Here is a 20,154-nt window from a genome sequence, read left to right on the forward strand (position 1 = left end):
TCAGCACTCATCTCAGATCCTACTCCTGCTCTCTACCATTGACACCAAAGCTGAATCTAGCCCTTCACAATCCAGATACCACAGTCCATTACGCCATGTGCCAGTCCTAAGTCTTTGTCCTGTCCCCTTCTCCTGAAAGATCACCTTGGGAATATCAAAAGAAACAATACATTTTAGTTGGAGGAGGAGCATGCAAAACATTGGACAAAGTTACAGAACCAGTACAATCGACTGTACCCTTACCAACCACCGGCTGAAATGTACCATCAGCTGTTTGAATACTATCAGGCGATGCTAGGTGAGTGTATGATGAGAACTCACTAGCATTACCTGTCACATGCCGAGACGCACCGGAGTCGACTATCCATTCTGATGATCTGTTGGGAGACATAGAAGCAAGAGCATGTATGTCATCAGTACCTTTGGTCGGATGAGCATAGGTAGCAGTGTTGCTTTTGGCGAAGAACGAAGTGGATGCCTCCTCAGTCCCACTCCTCAAGTCTCCATCCCCTGCTACTTGCTGTTTTTTTCTGAGTATCGTCAGGAGAGCACGATCCTCCTCTGTAAAGACCACCTCAGCTTCTTCTTCCTCTGCGCTAGAGGCTGCCAGTGCTGACTTTACCACAGGAAGTCCACCTGTCCCCGCCTGCAGCCGAATGCGAGTCTCCTCCTGGATCATAGCAGAGACAGCCTCCTCAAGCGTGAGAATCTTTGGCTGAGCTAGCAGCAATGCGATTCATTGAGCGAACTCTGATGTCAATCCTTTGAGAAACACCATAGTCCTCTCCTGTAGAAAGGCCTCCCGTTCTTTACATCCCGGGTCCTTGCAGCTCGCCCGAGGTGAGAAGTGATCATAATCTAGCCCACAGCCGCTCCAGCTCTGTGGCATACTCTGCGTACAGTTCTTCCCCCTGGACTTGCGTCGATCTCACCCTTAATCTGGAACACCTTCAGGTATTCCCACTCCATCATATGGTCCTCCTCACTTTTCCCAGACTCCTTCACCTTCTCAATGCTCATCCACTGTGGCGGCTGATCGACTGGACTAACTGATGTGTGAGGAGCCATATGTATACCAACATATGGTAGTAGCCTTCCACTCATCTCTACCCTCAGAGTCCTCATTCCGGCCTCTGTCACCTCTCCTCGTCAGAATAACCCTCCAGGTTCCTCCTTGCAAGGGTGTATCTCACCCGCCGTGACCAGCCTCAGGTAAGTACCCGGGTCCATCAAGCCTTCAGATTATGTGATAGGAAAAGTTCCAACTTCTTGGATGGTATTTGTCGCCGCTCTCACCAGCCCGCACAACTTCATCAACTTTCATCAAAGTTGACACCTCCGCCGGGGTTCAACTTCTTGATAATCTCCTCCATTGATCAAGCTTCAGACAACACCTGGATCACCGTTTTTCTCTTCTGACTTGTTGTGTGTAGTGAAAAATTTCGGCAGCACTCTGCTACACAACAAGATAAGATCTCAGACAAACTCTTGGTTCTCAGAGCGAACAAGAAAAAAACAGGTGACTATATCTCATCGCGTGAGATTATACTTTCCTGTCATCAGTTCGAGGACTGAGTTCGAGGAACAGGAATTCATGTCAAACTCGGGTTCGACCGGATGAGCAAAGGGGGGTTGGGTCTGAAGCGGGGTGTTGTTGGCCGAGAAGGGGTGTTCGGAAGGGGCGGGGGTTTGATCGAATGGGCGGAAGCGAGCCGGGGGCTGATCGGAAGGTGAAGGAAGAGGAGGGGGGGGGTGGGGGCTGATCGAAGGTGGGGTGGGTGGGGGTCTGTCGGAAGTGGGAGGGGGGTTCCGGTGATCTGAAATGAGGGAGGCGGGCGGTTCCGGTGATCGAAGAGGGAGGGGGGTGGGGCTGATCGGCCAAGCAAGGGGGGCGGTTGGCGGATGGTGGGGGAGGCAGCCGGGTGAGGAGGGGGTGGGGTGGGGTGGCGGCGGCTAGGGTTTGGAGGAGTCTCTGATACCAAGTTGAAATAGAAACCCTAATCTTATTATGAGATCTCTTGGGCTTATATAGGCCCCTACACAACTTACAAATAAGTCCCTAACTAATACTAATATGTCAACAGTTTTGGTCTTATTTTCCATGCAAAGTTAAGGGCGTTATCTGAAATGTAGCTCATAAATGTATAACTGATCTTTACTGGTAACACACTTGGACGCTTTGCAATTTAACTAAGAATGCTTTACAGGTTTACGGGTACAGAATGTCACTTTGGGCCGAACATTTGGGACGTTTAGAGGAATGTTTCGAGGAGCCAAATACTGTACGATGTGTTAGACGTGTCAATGAACTTGCAGAAGAAAACTGGCAGGCGTACGTAGGTCCCGAAAACAAGAAGATGAAAGGGCATTTGATGAGGTACCCAATTCATGTCGAAAGAAGTGGAAGAGTCCGAAGCTTATCAGGGTATGAGAGCTTCCCTGATGTCGGCGGAAAGGTCCTCGGATCGCACACTACACTTCCTGATGCTCTGACAACATAGTAGCTCTATGGAAGATAAAATGAAGAATGTTTTTCTCAAGAATACTGAAGGCATTGAGAGTTTAATGCATGAAGCATGCGTCAGTAATTGCTTTAGATGGTTGCTGCCTTAGCGTTTTCTCATGATGTTAGATTGAATGCATGTATAATTCATTGAAGAATTTGGATGTGGTAGAAGCTCAAAAGATGTGATTGTTGAGTTAGTACAGTTGTGGGATACGTAGAACTTTTTTTTATTTTTATTTTTTAATATATCAACATGCGGTTTTCTCTTTTTTTTTTTTGTTTTTAAAGGAAAGGCTGGAGCGTACTATGTACAAAAATGTTTGTCTCTAAATTACCTAGATGCACTCAGCATAGGTTAAACTGATCTCTCTCTTTTTTTTCTTTTCTTCCCCTATTTTATTCTATAAGAGGTAGATTTTTAGATATTGGTCCCTCAAACCATTGAAAGTAGTATTGAGTGAATCCATATAATTTACTCCAAATCAGTCCATCAGTTAGTATTAAGGCCCGAGGCCTCGAGCAACAAACTGCCAGGATTGAAACAGGCCAATATTCTTCTTTCAAATGCAACGTCAGCGTACACTGTTTTAGAGCAAAATCAAAATCGTTCAGCCATCGTTAGTCCACCTCATTCCCATATGATCACGTGTTCTGAAGTACGAGGCATCATATTTAGTGATAATCTCCTCGGTTTATGCTACAGACATGCTTTCTTTACTAAGGCTCGCGAGCTGTTTGATAGAATGCCCATTAGAAGTATTGGGACGTTGAATACTGTAATGGATGGATACTCTCAAGTGGGTTTTGCTGCCCGAGACTTGAACATGTGTAATCAAGCGAAAAACGGGAGATTTAGGCTTGATAGATTCGATTACGCTGGAGCTTTGAACGTCTGTGCTCAGACTGGGGACTTGAGAAATGGAAGGGTAGTTCATGGATTGGTTGTTGTCAGTGGATTAGCTCGTCGGGCTTACTTGACTAGTTGTCTTATCGACTTGTATTCAAAATGCGGAAATATTGATGAAGCAAGATATGTGTTTGATCGAGCTGTTGAATTGGATGATGTTTCGTGGAATTCGTTGTTCTCGGCTTATGTTAATATAGGGTGGCCAGAGGTAGCTACAGATGTGCTTGTTTGGATGCATAGAAATGGCGTAAGTTTGAACGGTGTTGCTCTTCATCAAGTCCTCAGAGCTGTTTACTTGGGCTTTGATGATTCGGAACAAGCTAGGAGATTGCTTCATGGGTGCATAATCAAAGTTGGGTTGGATTTGGGCTTTTTTGTAGGCAGTGCTATGTATTATATTTTTGCAAAGAATGGTGGATTGGATGAAGTTCTTGAAGTTTTTGACTGCCTATATAATCCGAGTTTGGTAGTCTTCAATGCCATGATCAGGGGATTCTCTCAGTTAGGTACGGAAACATGCACCAAGGTACAGGGAGTAGCTCTGAGACTTTATGTTGAAATGATGAGAATAAAAATGAAGCCTTCAAATTTAACATATAAGAGTGTTCTTGAGGCTTGTATTTTTAACAGGGAATTCGAGTTTGGGGAGCAAATTCATGCCCATACCATCAAGAACAAGCTTGAAGAAGATAAGTTCATTGCAAGTGCATTAATCATGATGTATTCACGCTGTGGTTTAGTTGAAGAAAGCTTAAAATGTTTTGAGTCTACTCCTATCAAAGGCACTGTCACTTGGGGATCCATGATCCAAGGCTATATTCAAAATGAACATTTAGAAAAGGCAATGCACTTGTTCCGAGATTACCTGCGTCTTGGGATAAAGCCTTGCCAGAATATCATATCAAGCCTAATGGTTGGTTCAGGGAATTTAGGGGCGGTTAGAGTTGGAGAACAAATTCATGCCAATTCGGTTAAAAGTGGGCTCGATCAAAGCACTCTTAGTTGTAATTCTCAGATGTTCTTTTATTCCAACATTGGAGACATTGATGTTTCCGTTCAGATATTCGAGGGTATTGCAACTACTGATGTTGTGTCTTGGTCTTTAATGATCTTAAGTCATGCTCTTCATGGTAGGGCAAAGGATTCTCTACTTCTCTTTGAGAAGATGAAAGAATTCAAGGTTTCGCCAAAAGAAACTACCTTTCTTGCTCTGCTTACCGCTTGTAGTCATGGAGGGCTAATTCATGAAGGTTTTAGGTATATATCTCTTTCTTTGTTCAGTTAAATTTCTTTTACATGAAGTGTAAATTAGTTTTGGATCTTAGCATTATGACCCATATGGCACTGACTACAATAAAGTGTGTATTGGCTAAAGACATGACAAGATGACATTCTTTAAATCTAGGACTTGAAACAGCTTAAATAATTATTCATCAAAATATACAAGCATTTTATTATAACTATTTTTTTCATTTAAACTACACAAAAATATTAAGATAGAGTAAGAAAATCAGATAAAGTCTAGTAAAGAGACTTTTATAAATTATGAGTGTGACAGCTTCATTTTAGAATCACGATTCATAGGTTCAAGCCTATTTTATATCATGTTGAACGGAGTCAATACATGTCTTCTTTTGAATTTATCAATAAGGTTAGTTGCACATGGACCTATGTGCCTAGTTGCAGATAAACCCCCGTAATTATATTGTCGTTGATAGACGCCCTTTACTATGGCCCAAGGGCAAATAGACCACTAAGTGGACTTTTTTTTTCTCTCTTTTATCCGCAGGAGGTCAACTTGTCAAAGAGCAATTTTCTCTTCCTTCTGAAATTTAAAGAGTCAAAAATATTCACTTAGGGGTCTATTTGACAGTAGAACTACATGGGGTCAATCAGCAACGGGACCAGGGGTCTATCTACAATTAGCACTTTAAATATGACAGATTGATAACAACAAGTTTTTCAGAATCCATCAGAACAAGGTTTACTCTTAATGACTGCATACTGAAATGTAACTCTAATTTCTATTGACAGATACCTAGAAAGCATGAAGATGGAGTATGGCTTACAACCAAATGCCGACCACTACGCACACATAGTTGACCTACTTGGTCGAGATGCCCAATTTTCGGAGGCTGAGGAGTTCATCTTAACTTCAAATTACAATAATGACCCCACCATGTGGTCGGCCTTATTGAACTCTTGCCATTTTCATGGAGATAAAGAGTGGAGCATTCGTGCAGCGGAAAAGCTAATGGAGCTTGATCCCTTATCCTCCACAGCCTACATGTTACTCTATAGAATTTACTCAGAAATGGGGAAAATGTCTTTAGCAATGAGAATCAGAGGTAGGATGAGAGAACGAGGGGTAAACAAGGAAACTGATGTCAGTTGCATTGAGATTGGAGCATCAGTTCATTCTTTTGTTGATGGTGATGACTCTCATCCAAAACCTGACATGATCTTTGAGAAGTTAGAAGGGATGCTGGTTAAGATAAAGAAGAGGGAGAGCTTGATGAGGAGTCATGGTGAGATTTTGGCTGTTGCTTTTGGGGTGATTTCTTTGCCTGAGTATGTTCCAATTAGGGTGATGAAGAATAGGAGGATGTGTTGGGAATGTCATATAATGTTGAAATTGTTTTCGAAGAGTGAAAGAAGGAAAATTATCGTTAGAGATCAGACTCGGATTCATTGTTTTGATCAGGGTTCTTGTTCCTGTGGGGATTACTGGTAGCAGCATTCTTTATAAGCTTAATTCAGTTTTCTTCAAGTGTAATATAAGAGAAGAAAAAAAAAATATTTTTGAAGAAGTCAGATGGAGGGATCTCAGAATTCAAGCTGAGAATTGATGGATGATGAAGTCACCTCACAATTGCAGTGGGCATGTCCTCATAGATGGCTGAGGAAAGAAAGAAGTCCATGAAGTGACCGCTTACTATTTGTAAGTATTATTAATTTTTTTTGTAGCCATGTTATTTTTCATCTCAATTTATTTAATATTTTTTAATCAATTTAGTTTTGCGCTAAGTGCGGTATCTTCCCATGGAAATAGTTATATCAAGGATAATCTTATGATGGACTTTTGAGCTGAGTAGAGATTGAGCTACCAGCTGCCTGCTCAATTAACTAATCATCTTCACTTTTCAACAATTAACTCAAATCCTCCGAAACTTAAAATCAGAAGCAAGGATTCCTGGGGCTCATACTTGCTTTAGCCTTCCTTTTTTGCTCCTTATGACTTCCTCTTTCAACAATGATCTTAGTTCAAGGTCCTTGAGTCCTTTGAATTCAGTAATACTGCTTTGAGAGGTACATAATTCATGAAGTTTTCAGTCTTCAAGATGTAGGTCAGGGCACTTAAGGATTACTCCTTTGGGAAGTTACAAATCAAAATGAATGGGCAGAAGAATTGGTTCCTCTGGGATCTTTTGACCCAAAATATCATTAAATAAACAGAAACCTATATTACCTCCACTGGTAAGCATACATTTGAGTACTTCTATTGCATTAAAGGGGAGAAAAGGAGGAGGATAGGCGCAAATTTAGCAACATGAAAGTCAATAAAAAGGTGCAAAATAGCATACCTTTGTCACAAAGGATAGGAGTTCGTTGCCATGTCAATCGAATATGTAACCTAAGATCTGCCAACCATCAAGAATCTTGTACAATCCAATCTGATATATAAGTACCTCCCATAGAACAAAGGAATGAATTGGATTGTTAAGACTCTTGGGTACCAATGACCTCAAACTACTTACTGTCCTTTGCCAATGGGAAGATTGAAAAGAGTGAAAAAAAAATATGAAAGATTATTAAAAGAGTGGCAAAGGAAGATTGAAAAGAGTGAAAATAGTATGAAAGATTATTAAAAGAGTAAGTAGCATACGATGAAGTTTCTTTTATTGCATTAAAACTCAAATGTACAGAATCAATGAGGCGTATCAATGATCTATTTGCCGAAACTTGACATTAAACTGATTAGAGCATAAAATAAAAATAAAAACAGCATCACTGCAAACAGAAGGATTCTGTTCAATTACATTTGGAATATTTACTTATCTATTTTTTTTGGATCTACTTCTCAAGTAACAATGCTATACTCCTCAAAAAATAAAAATTAAAAAGAAAATTGTCATTCCCAACTTTCTCATGTTTTTCCTTAAATAATTAATCTTACATGAGGTCTCCCCTAGTTTATTAACCAAAACCTTCACAAATTCTCTTTCATCGGTGAACAGTTGAAATACTAGTCAATTGGGTGTTTAGCCTGTTAGACCCTAGGGGGGTGATTAGGGTCTTATGCTAATCTAATCCGATTATATGCCAATTAAAATTAATTAACAAGTTATCCTAGCAAGAATGAAATGCAATAAGATATATTAGCTAGGATAAGGCAATATGAACAATGAAATATATATCCTATATCATAAATATATGCAAGGATATATAAACTAGTACAAGATGATATATCCTACCAAAAAGATATACAATATGATATATGCAAGGATATGTAAACTAACACAAGGGTAAACAATATGAACTAGATAGTAGATGATAAAAATAATGAGCTATGGACAATGGTGACAAGAAATATAAACATAAGATTAAGAGCGCCAAAGCAAACTCAAACACACGATATGATCACGGAGTTCGGACCTTTCGTCCTACGTCTCCGCTCTCCTCTCCCGGGGAGAAATCCACTATCACAACCGGATTTTCTACGCTCACCCGAATAACGTTTACACCTTACAAAGTCGGTTTTCAACGTTCACCGATCAACGTTCACAATCACTCACAATATCGGTTTTCAATGCTCACCGATCAACGTTCACTCCTCACACTCAAGCACAATTACAACAATTGTTTGTTCTCTAATATGGATGAGAACACAATGAAAAATCTCACACTCAATTGTTACAACTCTCACCAACCCAAATATACTATGTATGAAAATACAATAAGCTCAACTCTCACCAACCCAAATATACTATGTATGAAAATACAATAAGCTCATGTGGGTGTGTGTAAGCAATGAGTGAAATAAAATCAAATCTAAACTCAATATAAAAACTAGCTTTAACGAATGATAATCAAATAACTAAGCAAATGTAAAGCTAGATAAGAGTTTAGAAAACTTCTCTATAAACACAAAGGAGAGGATGAAGAAGATTGAGGATGAATCCCTCAATTGACAACATAAGCTTCCTCCTTTGTAAACACAAACCCCAAACTTAAAACAAACTGTAAAACCCTCTTAAACTTGTTTAAAACTATCTCATTGTATGTGAAATGATAAATACAATGAGGTATATATAGGGTAGAAGAAAACAACCCTAAAAACCCTAAAAAACCACTAAAAGATAAAAATCAGCAAGTTATCGTTACTGTGCAACGGTAACATTGGCGGTCGACCGTCGCAGTCGACCGTGAGAAGAAAAACTCAAAAACTGCTCTCTGGACTGCGTACTGGTCGAGCCGCCACGCGTCGACGTATGTAGTACGGTGCGACCGTGCGGTGATCGCACTGTTAGCAACGTGCACAAACAATTTTAGGTTTTGACAGATTCTGGAAATTTGCGTATCTGATTTTGTAAAATCAATTAAAAATAGTAAATCAATTCCAAAAATCATGAAATTTTGAGAAAAGGTTATAGACATGTAGATTAACATGTTAGAGAAAGAATTTCGGAAAAATCACTTCCCAGTTGATAGAAATAAATGTTTGAACACAGATAAACAGTTTCTGAAAAAACTGCTGAAAACTCGGTTTTGTAAATTCAATTGAAAATAACAAAACAACTCCAAAATTAGTAAAACTTGGGAAAATGTTTGTATATATGAAGATAATTTCCCAATTGTGAAAACTCATCTGTTTTGTAAAAACATGCACGAACATGAACTTTAAACATGCACGAACAAAACTTGTTAAAACTTGATTTTGAAAAATTCATTCCAAACAAATTTCAAAACACTTTCCAATAGGTTTATAGACTTGATAAAAGATATTTCATCATGTTAATAAGTCTACAATCCAAAACAACGATAAATCAAAATAAACGTATATGTGTATGAAATTGAGCTTGAAGTATTGAACACACATAATATAACACCTAAACTAATTTACCAAAGCTTGTGATCTTCAATGAAGCTCTTCTTGGTAAATATTGCGGAAGAAGCTTGAACTTGGATCTTGACTTGAATGCATAGGCTTCACTCCACTATTCCGTGAACCTTCATTGAATATGATCGTTGAGGCTCTATTCCATCCATCCTCCAATATATTATTTGTCTAAAATAAATAACAAAATACAAATACTAGACAAATAATATTAGATATAAATTGTTTGTTAAATCATCATCAAAATAAGAAGGCCAACATAGCCCTCTAGTACTGAGGACACAGATCCTCAAGATCCAGATCATGGGGGGTTCAGTGCGCTCATTGTATGAGAAATGTCCAACAGGAAATGTATTCTATTTAACTCAGTGGTTGACGTTGCAAGAGGAACAGGAATGAAATTGCGGTCGGCATAAATGTGTTCTAATTAACTCAGTAGTTGACATTGCAAGAGGAACACAGATATGAAATTGCAGTCAGCATATTTTAACGTCCAACTGCTTACTTTGAAAGCTACATCATGAACTGTCACTATTTAACTGATGCTTTTGACCAATATTACACAATAATGAAAAAGCGACCTACCTCATGGATATGCATTAACATATTCAAAAATTAAAAATAAGTAAGAAATTTTGATTTAGACCTCATATTGCCCAAGAAAAGGGGTAATTGCTCAGACAATTCATGTATTCTAAGAAGCATGCTTTTACTTCTTGTTCTAGAGTACCTTGGTCAGCAACATTTCAGAGCACAACGCAGTTTTCAACAGATTTAAAGCCTACAACAGGAACCAGTATCCTGGACAATGAAATAATGCTTACAGAAAACTAATCAGATGCGTAAAACTAAATTACCTGTCTCTCCAATGCTAACCTCCTTCTGCATGATATTACTGATAGAAACTTCCAACTCATCGACTATACGGACTGTGGAGATCGGTGACAGAAGAACCACATTCGAGTCATCTGTAACCATGAACTTACATGGTCCCTTTGCATATCCTCCCCTGATTCAGTCACTTTCTTTTGGGCCTATGGATTTAATTCCTTTAATATAGCATTATGCACCCCATGCAAGCACTTGGAACCATAAAACCATGTACTAGTTCTTAAGCATGCGTAGCATCTTTTTGTATCGGTTTCACGTGAAACCGATTCTTCAGTCTTTAGCAATTGAGTTTTGACACCAAAAAATGGATCCAGTTTAGGATATAGCAGCGTCATCTTTCGTATCTCAGACTTCTCAATGCATTCATACAAGTTATCAAAGCATCCCACGGATGAATTCTTATTAAGCAATTCGATAGTGGCTCCCAATGGTAAGGTGAGGAAACCAAATAGGAAGTCTACAGCCTCTTCATCGCACTCCATGTAGACCACTTCACTGTTAGTTTTTTGTCAATATCAATTTTACTTTCATTTCCTCACGGTCAGGATTTCTGTCACTCTCATTTAGGGACCAGCTGAAATACACCACTACTGCTTGGTACCTTTCTGTTGATTGTGGAAGAAATTTTCGAAGCACAAGTCAGTAAGGTGAGTATTTGAGATCACTGTTCTTTGCAGCAAATTTAAGATCTGCAAACAAAGAAATAAGTGAGCGGCTAGATAACAAGATTCTTGTTAATGGAGATGTTAACTGGCTAAAATATTTAGTGATTTTTATTTGATTAGTAGATGATATTGAATGGTTCAGCTCCTAAACATAACAAAATACTGTTTCCTACATGCATTTTGGCTTTGAGTTCCTACTTGGTGATTGTTTAAGGCAAGGCAATCAAAATTACTAAACTTAAGAGCCCGCTATCAATTTGAATTCAACTTGGTAATGTCTTACTAGGCACAAGAGGGGAAAAAACAAGTTACTTTTGAGAAGACCTTGGTTATAAATTGGTTCTCTATTTATTGTTCTGTTTGTTTTGAGAGATCGTAAAGGGTACTTAGTGTGTAATTTGGGTAAGTGATTGATAGTTGTTCATATTTGTACTCCTCATGTGTTAGTAAATGTATACTCCTTGGCCTGTGGCCTGTGGATGATGGTTAAATGTCGAACCATGTTATATTGTGTCAGGTTCTTGGTCTTATCCGTTATTGTGTTTGAACATTTTGTTTAACTTGAAGATTTATCATAACAATAGAAATGGGTGACTGACTAAACAACTCATTTATTGATTTTTAAGGCCCTGTTTGGCCAAAATTCAATGAAGAGGGATTAAGGAGAAGGGCTAATCTAGTTACACATTTGTGACTCCCAATCATTAAATTAGTTAACTTGCCAAGTAAGCATTTTTTAATCCTAGTGATCATATGTAGTATTGGGGATGTTGTGCGCAGCGAAAATTTTGGCAGCACCTCGGCACAACAAGATAGTAAGATCACAATAGGAATTCTCGTTTCACCAAGGAAACAAGAACCAAAAGCAAAATATCTCAACAAAGTGGGATATCAGCTCTTCTTCTCATCAGTTCTAGGACTGACTTGTCGAGGGAACCTAAACTCTCTATTACAAATCACAGCACGAACAATCAATTTTTAACGTGGTTCAACAAGTTGTTGCCTACATCCACGGGACAAAGAGGGGGGAGATCTACTATTAGAGGGAGAGAGTACAAATAGGGTTTAAAATCACACAACTCTCACAAATTAAACCCTCAAATAACTCTCTAAAATCTCTCACAATCTCTCTCTTCTTGCTTCAGCCAAAAAAAAAACAATCGAAAAACCTCTGCGAATTTCCCTGATGCACGTAGCCACGATTTCTCCCTTGTTGCTATTGCAAGAAGCCTTGCCTAATCTGCGTTCTCCCCTTCTGCACCAAAGCCCTAGGAATTGATTAGGCTCCTATTTATATTTCTCTGCCCGATGGAACTCTTCGTGGGCCTGCTCTGGGTCTATCACGAGACGCGTCCAAGTGTGGCACCCACGCATTGAAAACAAACACATTTTGCCTTTGCTTTGCTCCCGCTGGTGGCCCCCACGCCGAAAACAATCTGCTCATGTGTTTTTTTTTTGCTACTCAGAATTGAGAACAATGTGGTGGCCCCTACGTTCACAGGGGAATGGTGATGATTATAACTTCTTTTCTTTGTAATAAAAGGGTGATCCCCTAAGCGGTCCAAGGAGATGAATTCGTGAACCCTTTTGTTTGAGGGGTTAACTCATTTTAACATGTCTAGAAGGGTTACTTGTGTAAGTATTTTATATTTGGCAAGAATTAACTCTCCATGACCCCTTACTTATTATGGCACGGTGGTCATATATTATTTTATTAACAAAAAGTATTCATAAATTATCGGTTGGTCAGATATTTATAGTTAGTTTATGAAATGTGGAAAAGAGAGAGTACCAACTTCCTGTTAGAAGATAATTTGTAATTCTAGAAAATTCTAGGATATTTATAAAAAGCATGTAAACTAGAAATATCTAGAATAATCTATGAAGTAGATATATTAAGCATGGATGTATGTAGAAAATAGAGTTATATAGAATTCTCTAGAAACTTGATGTATCATGAAAAATCTAAGCATTCTAGAGAATTCCTTGTGAGAACAATCCCCTTACAGTATCACCCAATTTGCCAATATTCCTTGTAGTTCTATCTGTTCCGAATGGACCTCATGGTACTATAAATGTTCTATTCAAAGTTCGGTGACAACACGTGAGGTCTAATCACAATTAACCCTTGATGATATTGACATAGAATTGACGAGGCACGAGCTACAATCTCCCTCATCCCTGAATCATCATTAATACATGGAGTCCTCGATAGAGCTTTTTTACTCGTGTTGACATGCGTATGTCGACGTGCCGCTTCGTATACCCGCAGCTGTACGGCAGGAACAGGACCAGAGTGATAGAAGCAGCAATTACTGTAATTTGCTTGTCATCGCAAGAAAACTCATAAATTATGGGATTGATGACAATGTAACTACTAATTATCACCACGTACCTTAGACGGATGTAGCAGTCATTTTTTACTTAAAAAAGTCACGAGACGAAGATTTGGTTAGCTGATAAACAGCAGCACAAACCAACGACAAATGGGTAATCTAGGTACTGTCGCAATCTCGCTTAAAAATTCTTGTAAAAAAGAGATAATTTCTTGGATTACTTTGAAAACTGGAAAAAGAAGCAACCTCTGGATTGGATTTTTTTAACGGTTTTTCTAGCATGCGTTCATAAGCATTTATTAGGAGATGAGAGAGATAGAGATAAATAAATAACAAGTGGGTCTTCACAATTCGCACTAGTTTCTCTCCATTTTCCCCTTCCCCTGTTGGTCTTGAAAGTGGAGACCCAAACCTAGAATCAAAATCAACAATAGCATGAAAATTCAAGACAGACAATGGGTGTGGTCTGCACCACACCAGGGTGTAGCAGAATCTGCTCTGTCTGCCATGGGTGTGGTCTGAGCCACACCAGGGTGTGGCAGAGTCTGCCCTGTCTGTCATGGGTATGGTCTGCGCCACACCAGGATGTGGCAGAGTCTATCCTATCTGCCATCGGTGTGCTCTGCGCCACACCAGGGTATGGCAGACTCGTTTTAGAATCCTAATCTGTTTGGAATTGTGTTTTGTTATAAATAGAAACACGTCCCTTTAGGGTTTAAGAGAGAAAAAGAGCACGAAAAAAAGGGTTTTGAAGGCTCTTTGAGGTTAGAAATCTTAGAGAGAGAGAGGCCAATTGCAAGCATTGTAATCTTCTTCAAGTAATCAAAAAATTGTGTGGTGTGGCTCCCGAGGACGTAGGCACGTTGCCGAACCTCGTTAAATCTGGTGTGTTCTTTCTTGTTTACTTTCCTACAAGTTTTTATATTTGATTTGTGGTGAATTTCCTTCTTACTCAACTCTCAAACACAAGATCCGGAAGGGTACGGATTTGATTTGATTATTTCGAATCCCCAACAACTGGTATCAGAGCTTCGTTCAGCAATTTATGTGAAAGAGAGCCATGGCAGAGGAAATCAAATCAAAGATTGAGAAGTTTGACGGTTTAGACTTCGCCTACTGGAAGTTGCAGATGGAGGACTACATGTACCAGAAGGACTTGTATCGCCCGTTGATGGGCAAGGAAAAGGGAAAGAAGAAGGAGGAGTCAGATGGTGATTGGGAGATACTAGATAGGAAGGCTCTAGGGCAAATCCGGTTGTCGCTCGCTAAATCAGTAGCCCATAATATTCTGAAGGAGAAGACGACGGTGGGGCTTATGGAAGCGCTCGCGAAGATGTACGAGCAACCGTCGGCAGCAAACAAGGTGCATCTAGTCAAAACTCTCTTCAACCTCAAGATGGCAGAATGACGGTCCTTCACGATGCATCTCAGCGAGTTCAACACAATTGTTGATCAGCTTATCTCCGTGGACATCACGTTTGATGACGAAGTGCAAGCCCTATTGATTCTATCGCAGTTGTCGGATAGTTGGGTGTTTGTGGAAAATTTGATGTAAAAAGACAATGAAAGAAAAATTAATTTGTATTCTCTCAAAATCGATTACAATTTGGATTCCGATTACAAAAGAGAGGAGAATGAATTTGATTCTCCCCTTTGTTTAAGTCTGGATTCTTCACGGTGGCGATGGAGTGCCTCCCTCGAATGCTCACGTCGAGTTTTCTCTCCGTTGACGATCCGAACGTCTTGATTCACTAGAACGTGGTCTTCTCCTCACGATTTGACGTTGTGGAGGACTTGCAAAGCAAGTTTGAAACTCTGGACGAGTTGATAACTCAGATCAAGTTTAGAAACTCAGAACGAGTTCAAACTCTGTAACAGAGTTGATTTGAACCGAAAATCGGTTAATAAGTCAGGGATGAAAGCTCCAAGGAATGCTCCAGAGATTGAACGAAGACCCCCCTTTTCTAATCTCCAGATCCGAGAAATCCCCAAGATCCGAAGATGATCTGCTCAAGAGGTTGCCGATCTCTCCTTTTGCGATTTGTTTTTTGATGTAAAAAGTCGATCCCTTAACTCAATTGAGTTTCTGGTATTTATAGGGGATTAAGGGTGGTAACTACCTCCTTAATCTGCTCCTAAGTGGGGCGGAAATCCCTCAAATCATGGGGGAAAAACGGTTCCTGGAACTGTTCGGTTCGTGTTTGAACAAGTCAAACGCCGAAAATGGCGTTCTGGGCCCGAACTCTGCGTTTTAGACTAAAAACGCAGAGTTGGGCCGTTCTGGGCCCGAACTCTGCGTTTTAGACTAAAAACGCAGAGTTGGGCCTATGTTGGGTGGCTGAACGCCCAAGCCGCGATGCGTTGTAAATCTGAAACGCAGAGTTGGGACGCATAAATGAACTCTGCGTTTTGGACCTGAGACGCAGAGTTGGAACACAGAGATGAACTCTGCGTTTTGGACCTGAGACGTAGAGTTGGAACACAGAGATGAACTCTGCGTTTTGGACCTGAGACGTATAGTTGGAACACAGAGATGAACTCTGCGTTTTGAACCTGAGACGCAGAGTTGGGTTCTGCTGCGTCTTGGGTTCTGCATGGACTCTGCGCTTTGACTCTGGAATGTAGCCACGGCTTCTGCGTTTCGAGTTTGGAACGCAGCCACGACCTATGCGTTTTGAATCTGGAACGCAGCCACGACCTCTGCATTTTGAATCTTGGATGCATAGGTGAGCCTTAGGTGGGCTCGGCGAACTTCAGGCTAAGTCCAATATTCTGACGAAGTCCAGTCTTGCAGATGGACTTAAGAACATAACTTGCTGCGAAGAACAGGTCATAACTTTCAAACCGTAAGTCGGAATTGGACGAATTATATATGAAAATCGGCTATCTCGACGAGACGGAGCTGACCAAACCGACCCCACAGGGTTCGGTTTGCTCCGTCAGTTTTGCCAAATTCCTTACGGTTTGAGAGATATCTGCGTTTTAATATGAAGAGACCGTCGATTTATAGTCTCTTTCGCTAGAGCGTTTGCAAAGATCGTCACCTTGTAACCTTTGTCTTGGCTCCTTGAAAATATGAGAGTCATCAGATTATAACTCCCGATGTTAATTGTGAAGGCTGTTGAATGAGAGCTTTCATTAGTTGTTGTGAAGGTCGTCAGATTGTAACCTTCTACGTGAAAGTCTTCAAATTGTAACCTTCTGGAAGTCGTCAGATTGTAACTTTCATCATCGGTGTTTGATGGGGATTGGCTATCTGTTGTGATTTTCATACAGCCTACAGAACCCCCTCCAAAGTTTTCGAAAGTTTGCGGTTGACTGGGACGAATTTTCGGAATACTTTGGATCTTAACTCTGATCTTGGAGCTTTTGATTCCTTGTCATAAGGAGTTGTTCTTTGCACCCGCTTCGAAGGCATCTTGGTTGAAGGGGTTTTCCACGCAGAACTTGTGTGATGATGAGCTTCAAATAGAAACTGTAGCGACGGTACAAGTTACTCATGAGCAGAAGCTATCAAACATCACGTCACGGCTCACCTCCATTCAGCTGATGGGCCCGCAAATATTCATAGGATTTTTGGCAAACCCTCAGCCATCAACGGATTTGATAAGCCTTTACCGACTACCGTTTGATTCGGGCTAGCATGTGAATTATTTAAACCCGTTTCACATGTAACGTTGTGCTAAGAGAATGAACCCTCTTAGACTTGTTGCTATGATTTTGAATACATAGACTTTATCATTTTCACGGGAAAAGACTAACCGGCGACGCATGTTAGGCGTAGACTTATCTCTAATTAGGGATCGAGATAAAATCCCCATGCATGTGAGGCATGGATTTTGGTGCTACGATGTTGAATACGTAGGCTTTGCCATTATTGTGGGAATAGGCTACCCGGCAGCATGTGTTAGATGCAGGCTTATCTCTGTTTAGGGGTCGAAATAAACTCCCCCAGGCATGAATCCTGGTGTCTTTTTCACGACGAAAGATTAACCGGCAACGCGTGTTAGGCGTAGACTTATCCCTACTTAGGATTCGGAATAAAATTCCCCATGCATGAAGGCATGGATTTTTGGTATTGTTTCTTCCTGTGTTACTTGAAACACTAAAAGAAAATTGGAAGTGCCAGAGGTGTAGTATTAACTTGGCGTGAAACTTGGCATGAATTTTCACTTAGAGTGAAATTTAGAAAATTTTATCACTATCACTAGGATAATTCCATAAAATCTTTAATCTACTGGGGATTTTATAATGAACACTTGCTATTCTTGTTGAAAAAGAATTAACAAGTTCATTGGGGGGTTTGACTGTTAGAGGTGTGATGTTAACCTAACAATATTTTATGGACCTATCGCTCTATTAAAGAGAGTCGATAAGTTGATTTGGTCGTCAGAGGTGTGGTGTTAACTTGACGGGTTTGTAGACCTATCGCTCTATTGAAGAGAGTCGATAAGTGAATTTTGTCAGAGGTATGATATTAACGTGACAAGAAGAATATTACGATCGGGGCAATTTTGAGGACCTAAGGTATGATATTAACGTGACAAGAAGAATATTACGATCGGGGCAATTTTGAGGACCTATCGCTCTATTGAAGAGAATCGATAAGTGGATTTTATCAGAGGTGTGATATTAACGTGACAAGAAGAATATTGCGATCGGGGCAATTTTGAGGACCTATCGCTCTATTGAAGAGAGTCGATAAGTGGATTTTGTCAGAGGTGTGGTGTTAACATGACGAAAGTTTGTTGCGATCGGAGCAACTTTGTGGACTTATCATCCTATTGAAGAGGATTGATAAGTTGATTGGTTGTCAGAGATTTAGTGTTAATGTGACAGGATTTGTGTTACGATTGGAGCAACTTTGTGGACTTATCATCCTATTGAAGAGGATTGGTAAGTTGATTGGTTGTCAGAGGTGTGATATTAACGTGACAGGATTTGTGTTGCGATTGGAGCAACTTTGTGGACTTATCATCCTATTGAAGAGGATTGATAAGTTGATTGGTTGTCAGAGGTGTGATATTAACATGACAGGAATTTGTACTTGTGACTGGCACAAGATTTTAGGAATTAGAGTCTCGCTGGGGAAGATTGCGATTTGAGCAATTTTAAGGACTTATCATCTTATTGTCAAGGATTGATAAGTTGATTGTCAGAGATGTATTGTTAACATGACAAATTGGGAGTGATGCAAGCTGCATTCATACTCTGTGGGGGTGATGATCGTCTGAAGTGTAATGTTAACTCGACGATGTGAAAGATTCGTTACTCTTAATCCAGTGGATTCCAAGTAACCAACCCCCAGTCTTAATTAAGACTTAGCAGGGGAATAAAAGGAGGTAGACAAGGCACATCACCTAGTGGGGCACTATCCATGTAGTCGGAATAGAAGCACATCACCTGGTAGGCCATTATCTGGTGAGTTTGACTATCATAGGTAACTGTTAACGTGATAGTTTTGGCGAATTTCGTGGTTGACAGAGGTGTTTTATTGAATGTGACAACTCAGAAAAATTTATTATTCATAATCCAATGAACTACAAATAAACCAACCCCCAGTCTTGAACAAGTGCAGGGGGGAAAAGGAGTAGACATGGCGCATCGCCTAGTGGGCCACTATCTAACAAGTTTGACTATCAGAGGTAACTGTTAACGTGATAGTTGTTGGACCTGACATCCTACTGAAGAGGATTGGCTTCAGTGGTCGTAGTATCTTCCTTTTCTGACCGAGAAGATTAGGCTTGGTCTGATTGCTCAGGTTGATTCTGCCTACTTTACTCTTCAGCTCTGATCCTGGCAATAATCTTTTGAGCCTGTTCGCCTTGAGAGATTAGTTGTCTCCAGGAACGACATTCTGCAACTCCTATTCGGGCTAGGAGGTCGGTTTGCAAATTGTGTCGACAGGTCTCTACTAGGGTAGACTGTGTCATACCTGTCGGACATCGCAGAGCCATGTTTCGAAACCTTTTGACGAATGCTTTGACAGACTCCTTCTTCTTCTGCTTAGTGGCGAGAAGGGTATGGATGGAGACTTCTATATCCTTTTCAAAGAATCTTGACAGAAATAGTCTCTCTAGATCTGCCCACTTTTGGATACATCCGGCAGGCAGTTTCCTGAACCATTCAAAGGCAACTCCCTTGAGGGTGCCAATAAACAATCGAGCCAGTATAGCATCGTTTGATATCACATTTCCAGTCTGTGACTTAAAATGATAGATATGTTGGTTCGGTGATCTCATGCCATCAAAAGTTTGTAACATCGGGACTTCAAACTTTGGAGGATAAGGGGCTGCATCCCATTCGGCAGGATAGGGCCTGACAATTCCCTCGTCTTGGAGCTCGCTTCTGTTGGCCATGACATTGAGGCGGGCTTCCAACTCTTTCATTTTGGCCGACTGGAGATTCTGCTCGTTCTCCGTCTCTCTTCCTTCATCAGAGGAAGATTTCAGGTTGTGGGCTTCTTGGTCAGAAGCCGTGTCATCAACCATTTTTCCCTTCCCTTTGCTTGTGTGAGGTCAGGATGAAGACGTTTTTCCTCTTCGGAAAGATTGTTGCCTAGGTGGCGAATCTGTCTTCTGAGATTTGGCCTTGTCTGCGACGATTTGAGTCAACAGGGTCAGGAGTTCATCGAGGGTCTTCTGCTATGATTTGAGCATGGCCTCCTGCTCATCAACCCTCTTTGAAAGATCTTCAGAATGTTCTGCCATGTGGGCGAAGCTCTCATGCCC

The 20,154-nt window shown here is 40.4% G+C and overlaps 2 protein-coding genes across 2 annotated transcripts in view; both read left to right on the plus strand.

Moving 5' to 3' along the window:
• The window catches only part of LOC109848830 (phospholipase D delta-like), a 37,215-nt gene extending 34,438 nt beyond the window's left edge, over nucleotides 1-2,777 (plus strand). The window contains exon 11 of the mRNA XM_020418527.1: nucleotides 2,208-2,777. Coding sequence (XP_020274116.1) covers nucleotides 2,208-2,501 — 294 coding nt within the window. The 3' untranslated portion in view covers nucleotides 2,502-2,777. The remainder of the gene's footprint in view (nucleotides 1-2,207) is intronic.
• LOC109848831 (pentatricopeptide repeat-containing protein At3g13880-like) lies at nucleotides 2,855-6,374 on the plus strand. The gene is made up of 2 exons (XM_020418528.1): nucleotides 2,855-4,670; nucleotides 5,448-6,374. Exons 1-2 carry the CDS (start codon nucleotides 3,145-3,147, stop codon nucleotides 6,145-6,147), a joined length of 2,226 nt encoding a protein of 741 aa, XP_020274117.1. The 5' UTR covers nucleotides 2,855-3,144; the 3' UTR covers nucleotides 6,148-6,374.

Source organism: Asparagus officinalis, chromosome 7 (genome assembly GCF_001876935.1).
Source record: "Asparagus officinalis chromosome 7, Aspof.V1, whole genome shotgun sequence".
Taxonomy (NCBI): domain Eukaryota; kingdom Viridiplantae; phylum Streptophyta; class Magnoliopsida; order Asparagales; family Asparagaceae; genus Asparagus; species Asparagus officinalis.

Excerpts from the sequence above, each read along its gene's own strand:
- LOC109848831 (XM_020418528.1), top strand. The coding sequence starts at position 3,145 with ATGATCACGTGTTCTGAAGTACGAGGCATCATATTTAGTGATAATCTC. Across the intron at positions 4,671-5,447 it reads CTAATTCATGAAGGTTTTAG|ATACCTAGAAAGCATGAAGA; the intron begins GTATATATCTCT and ends TTCTATTGACAG.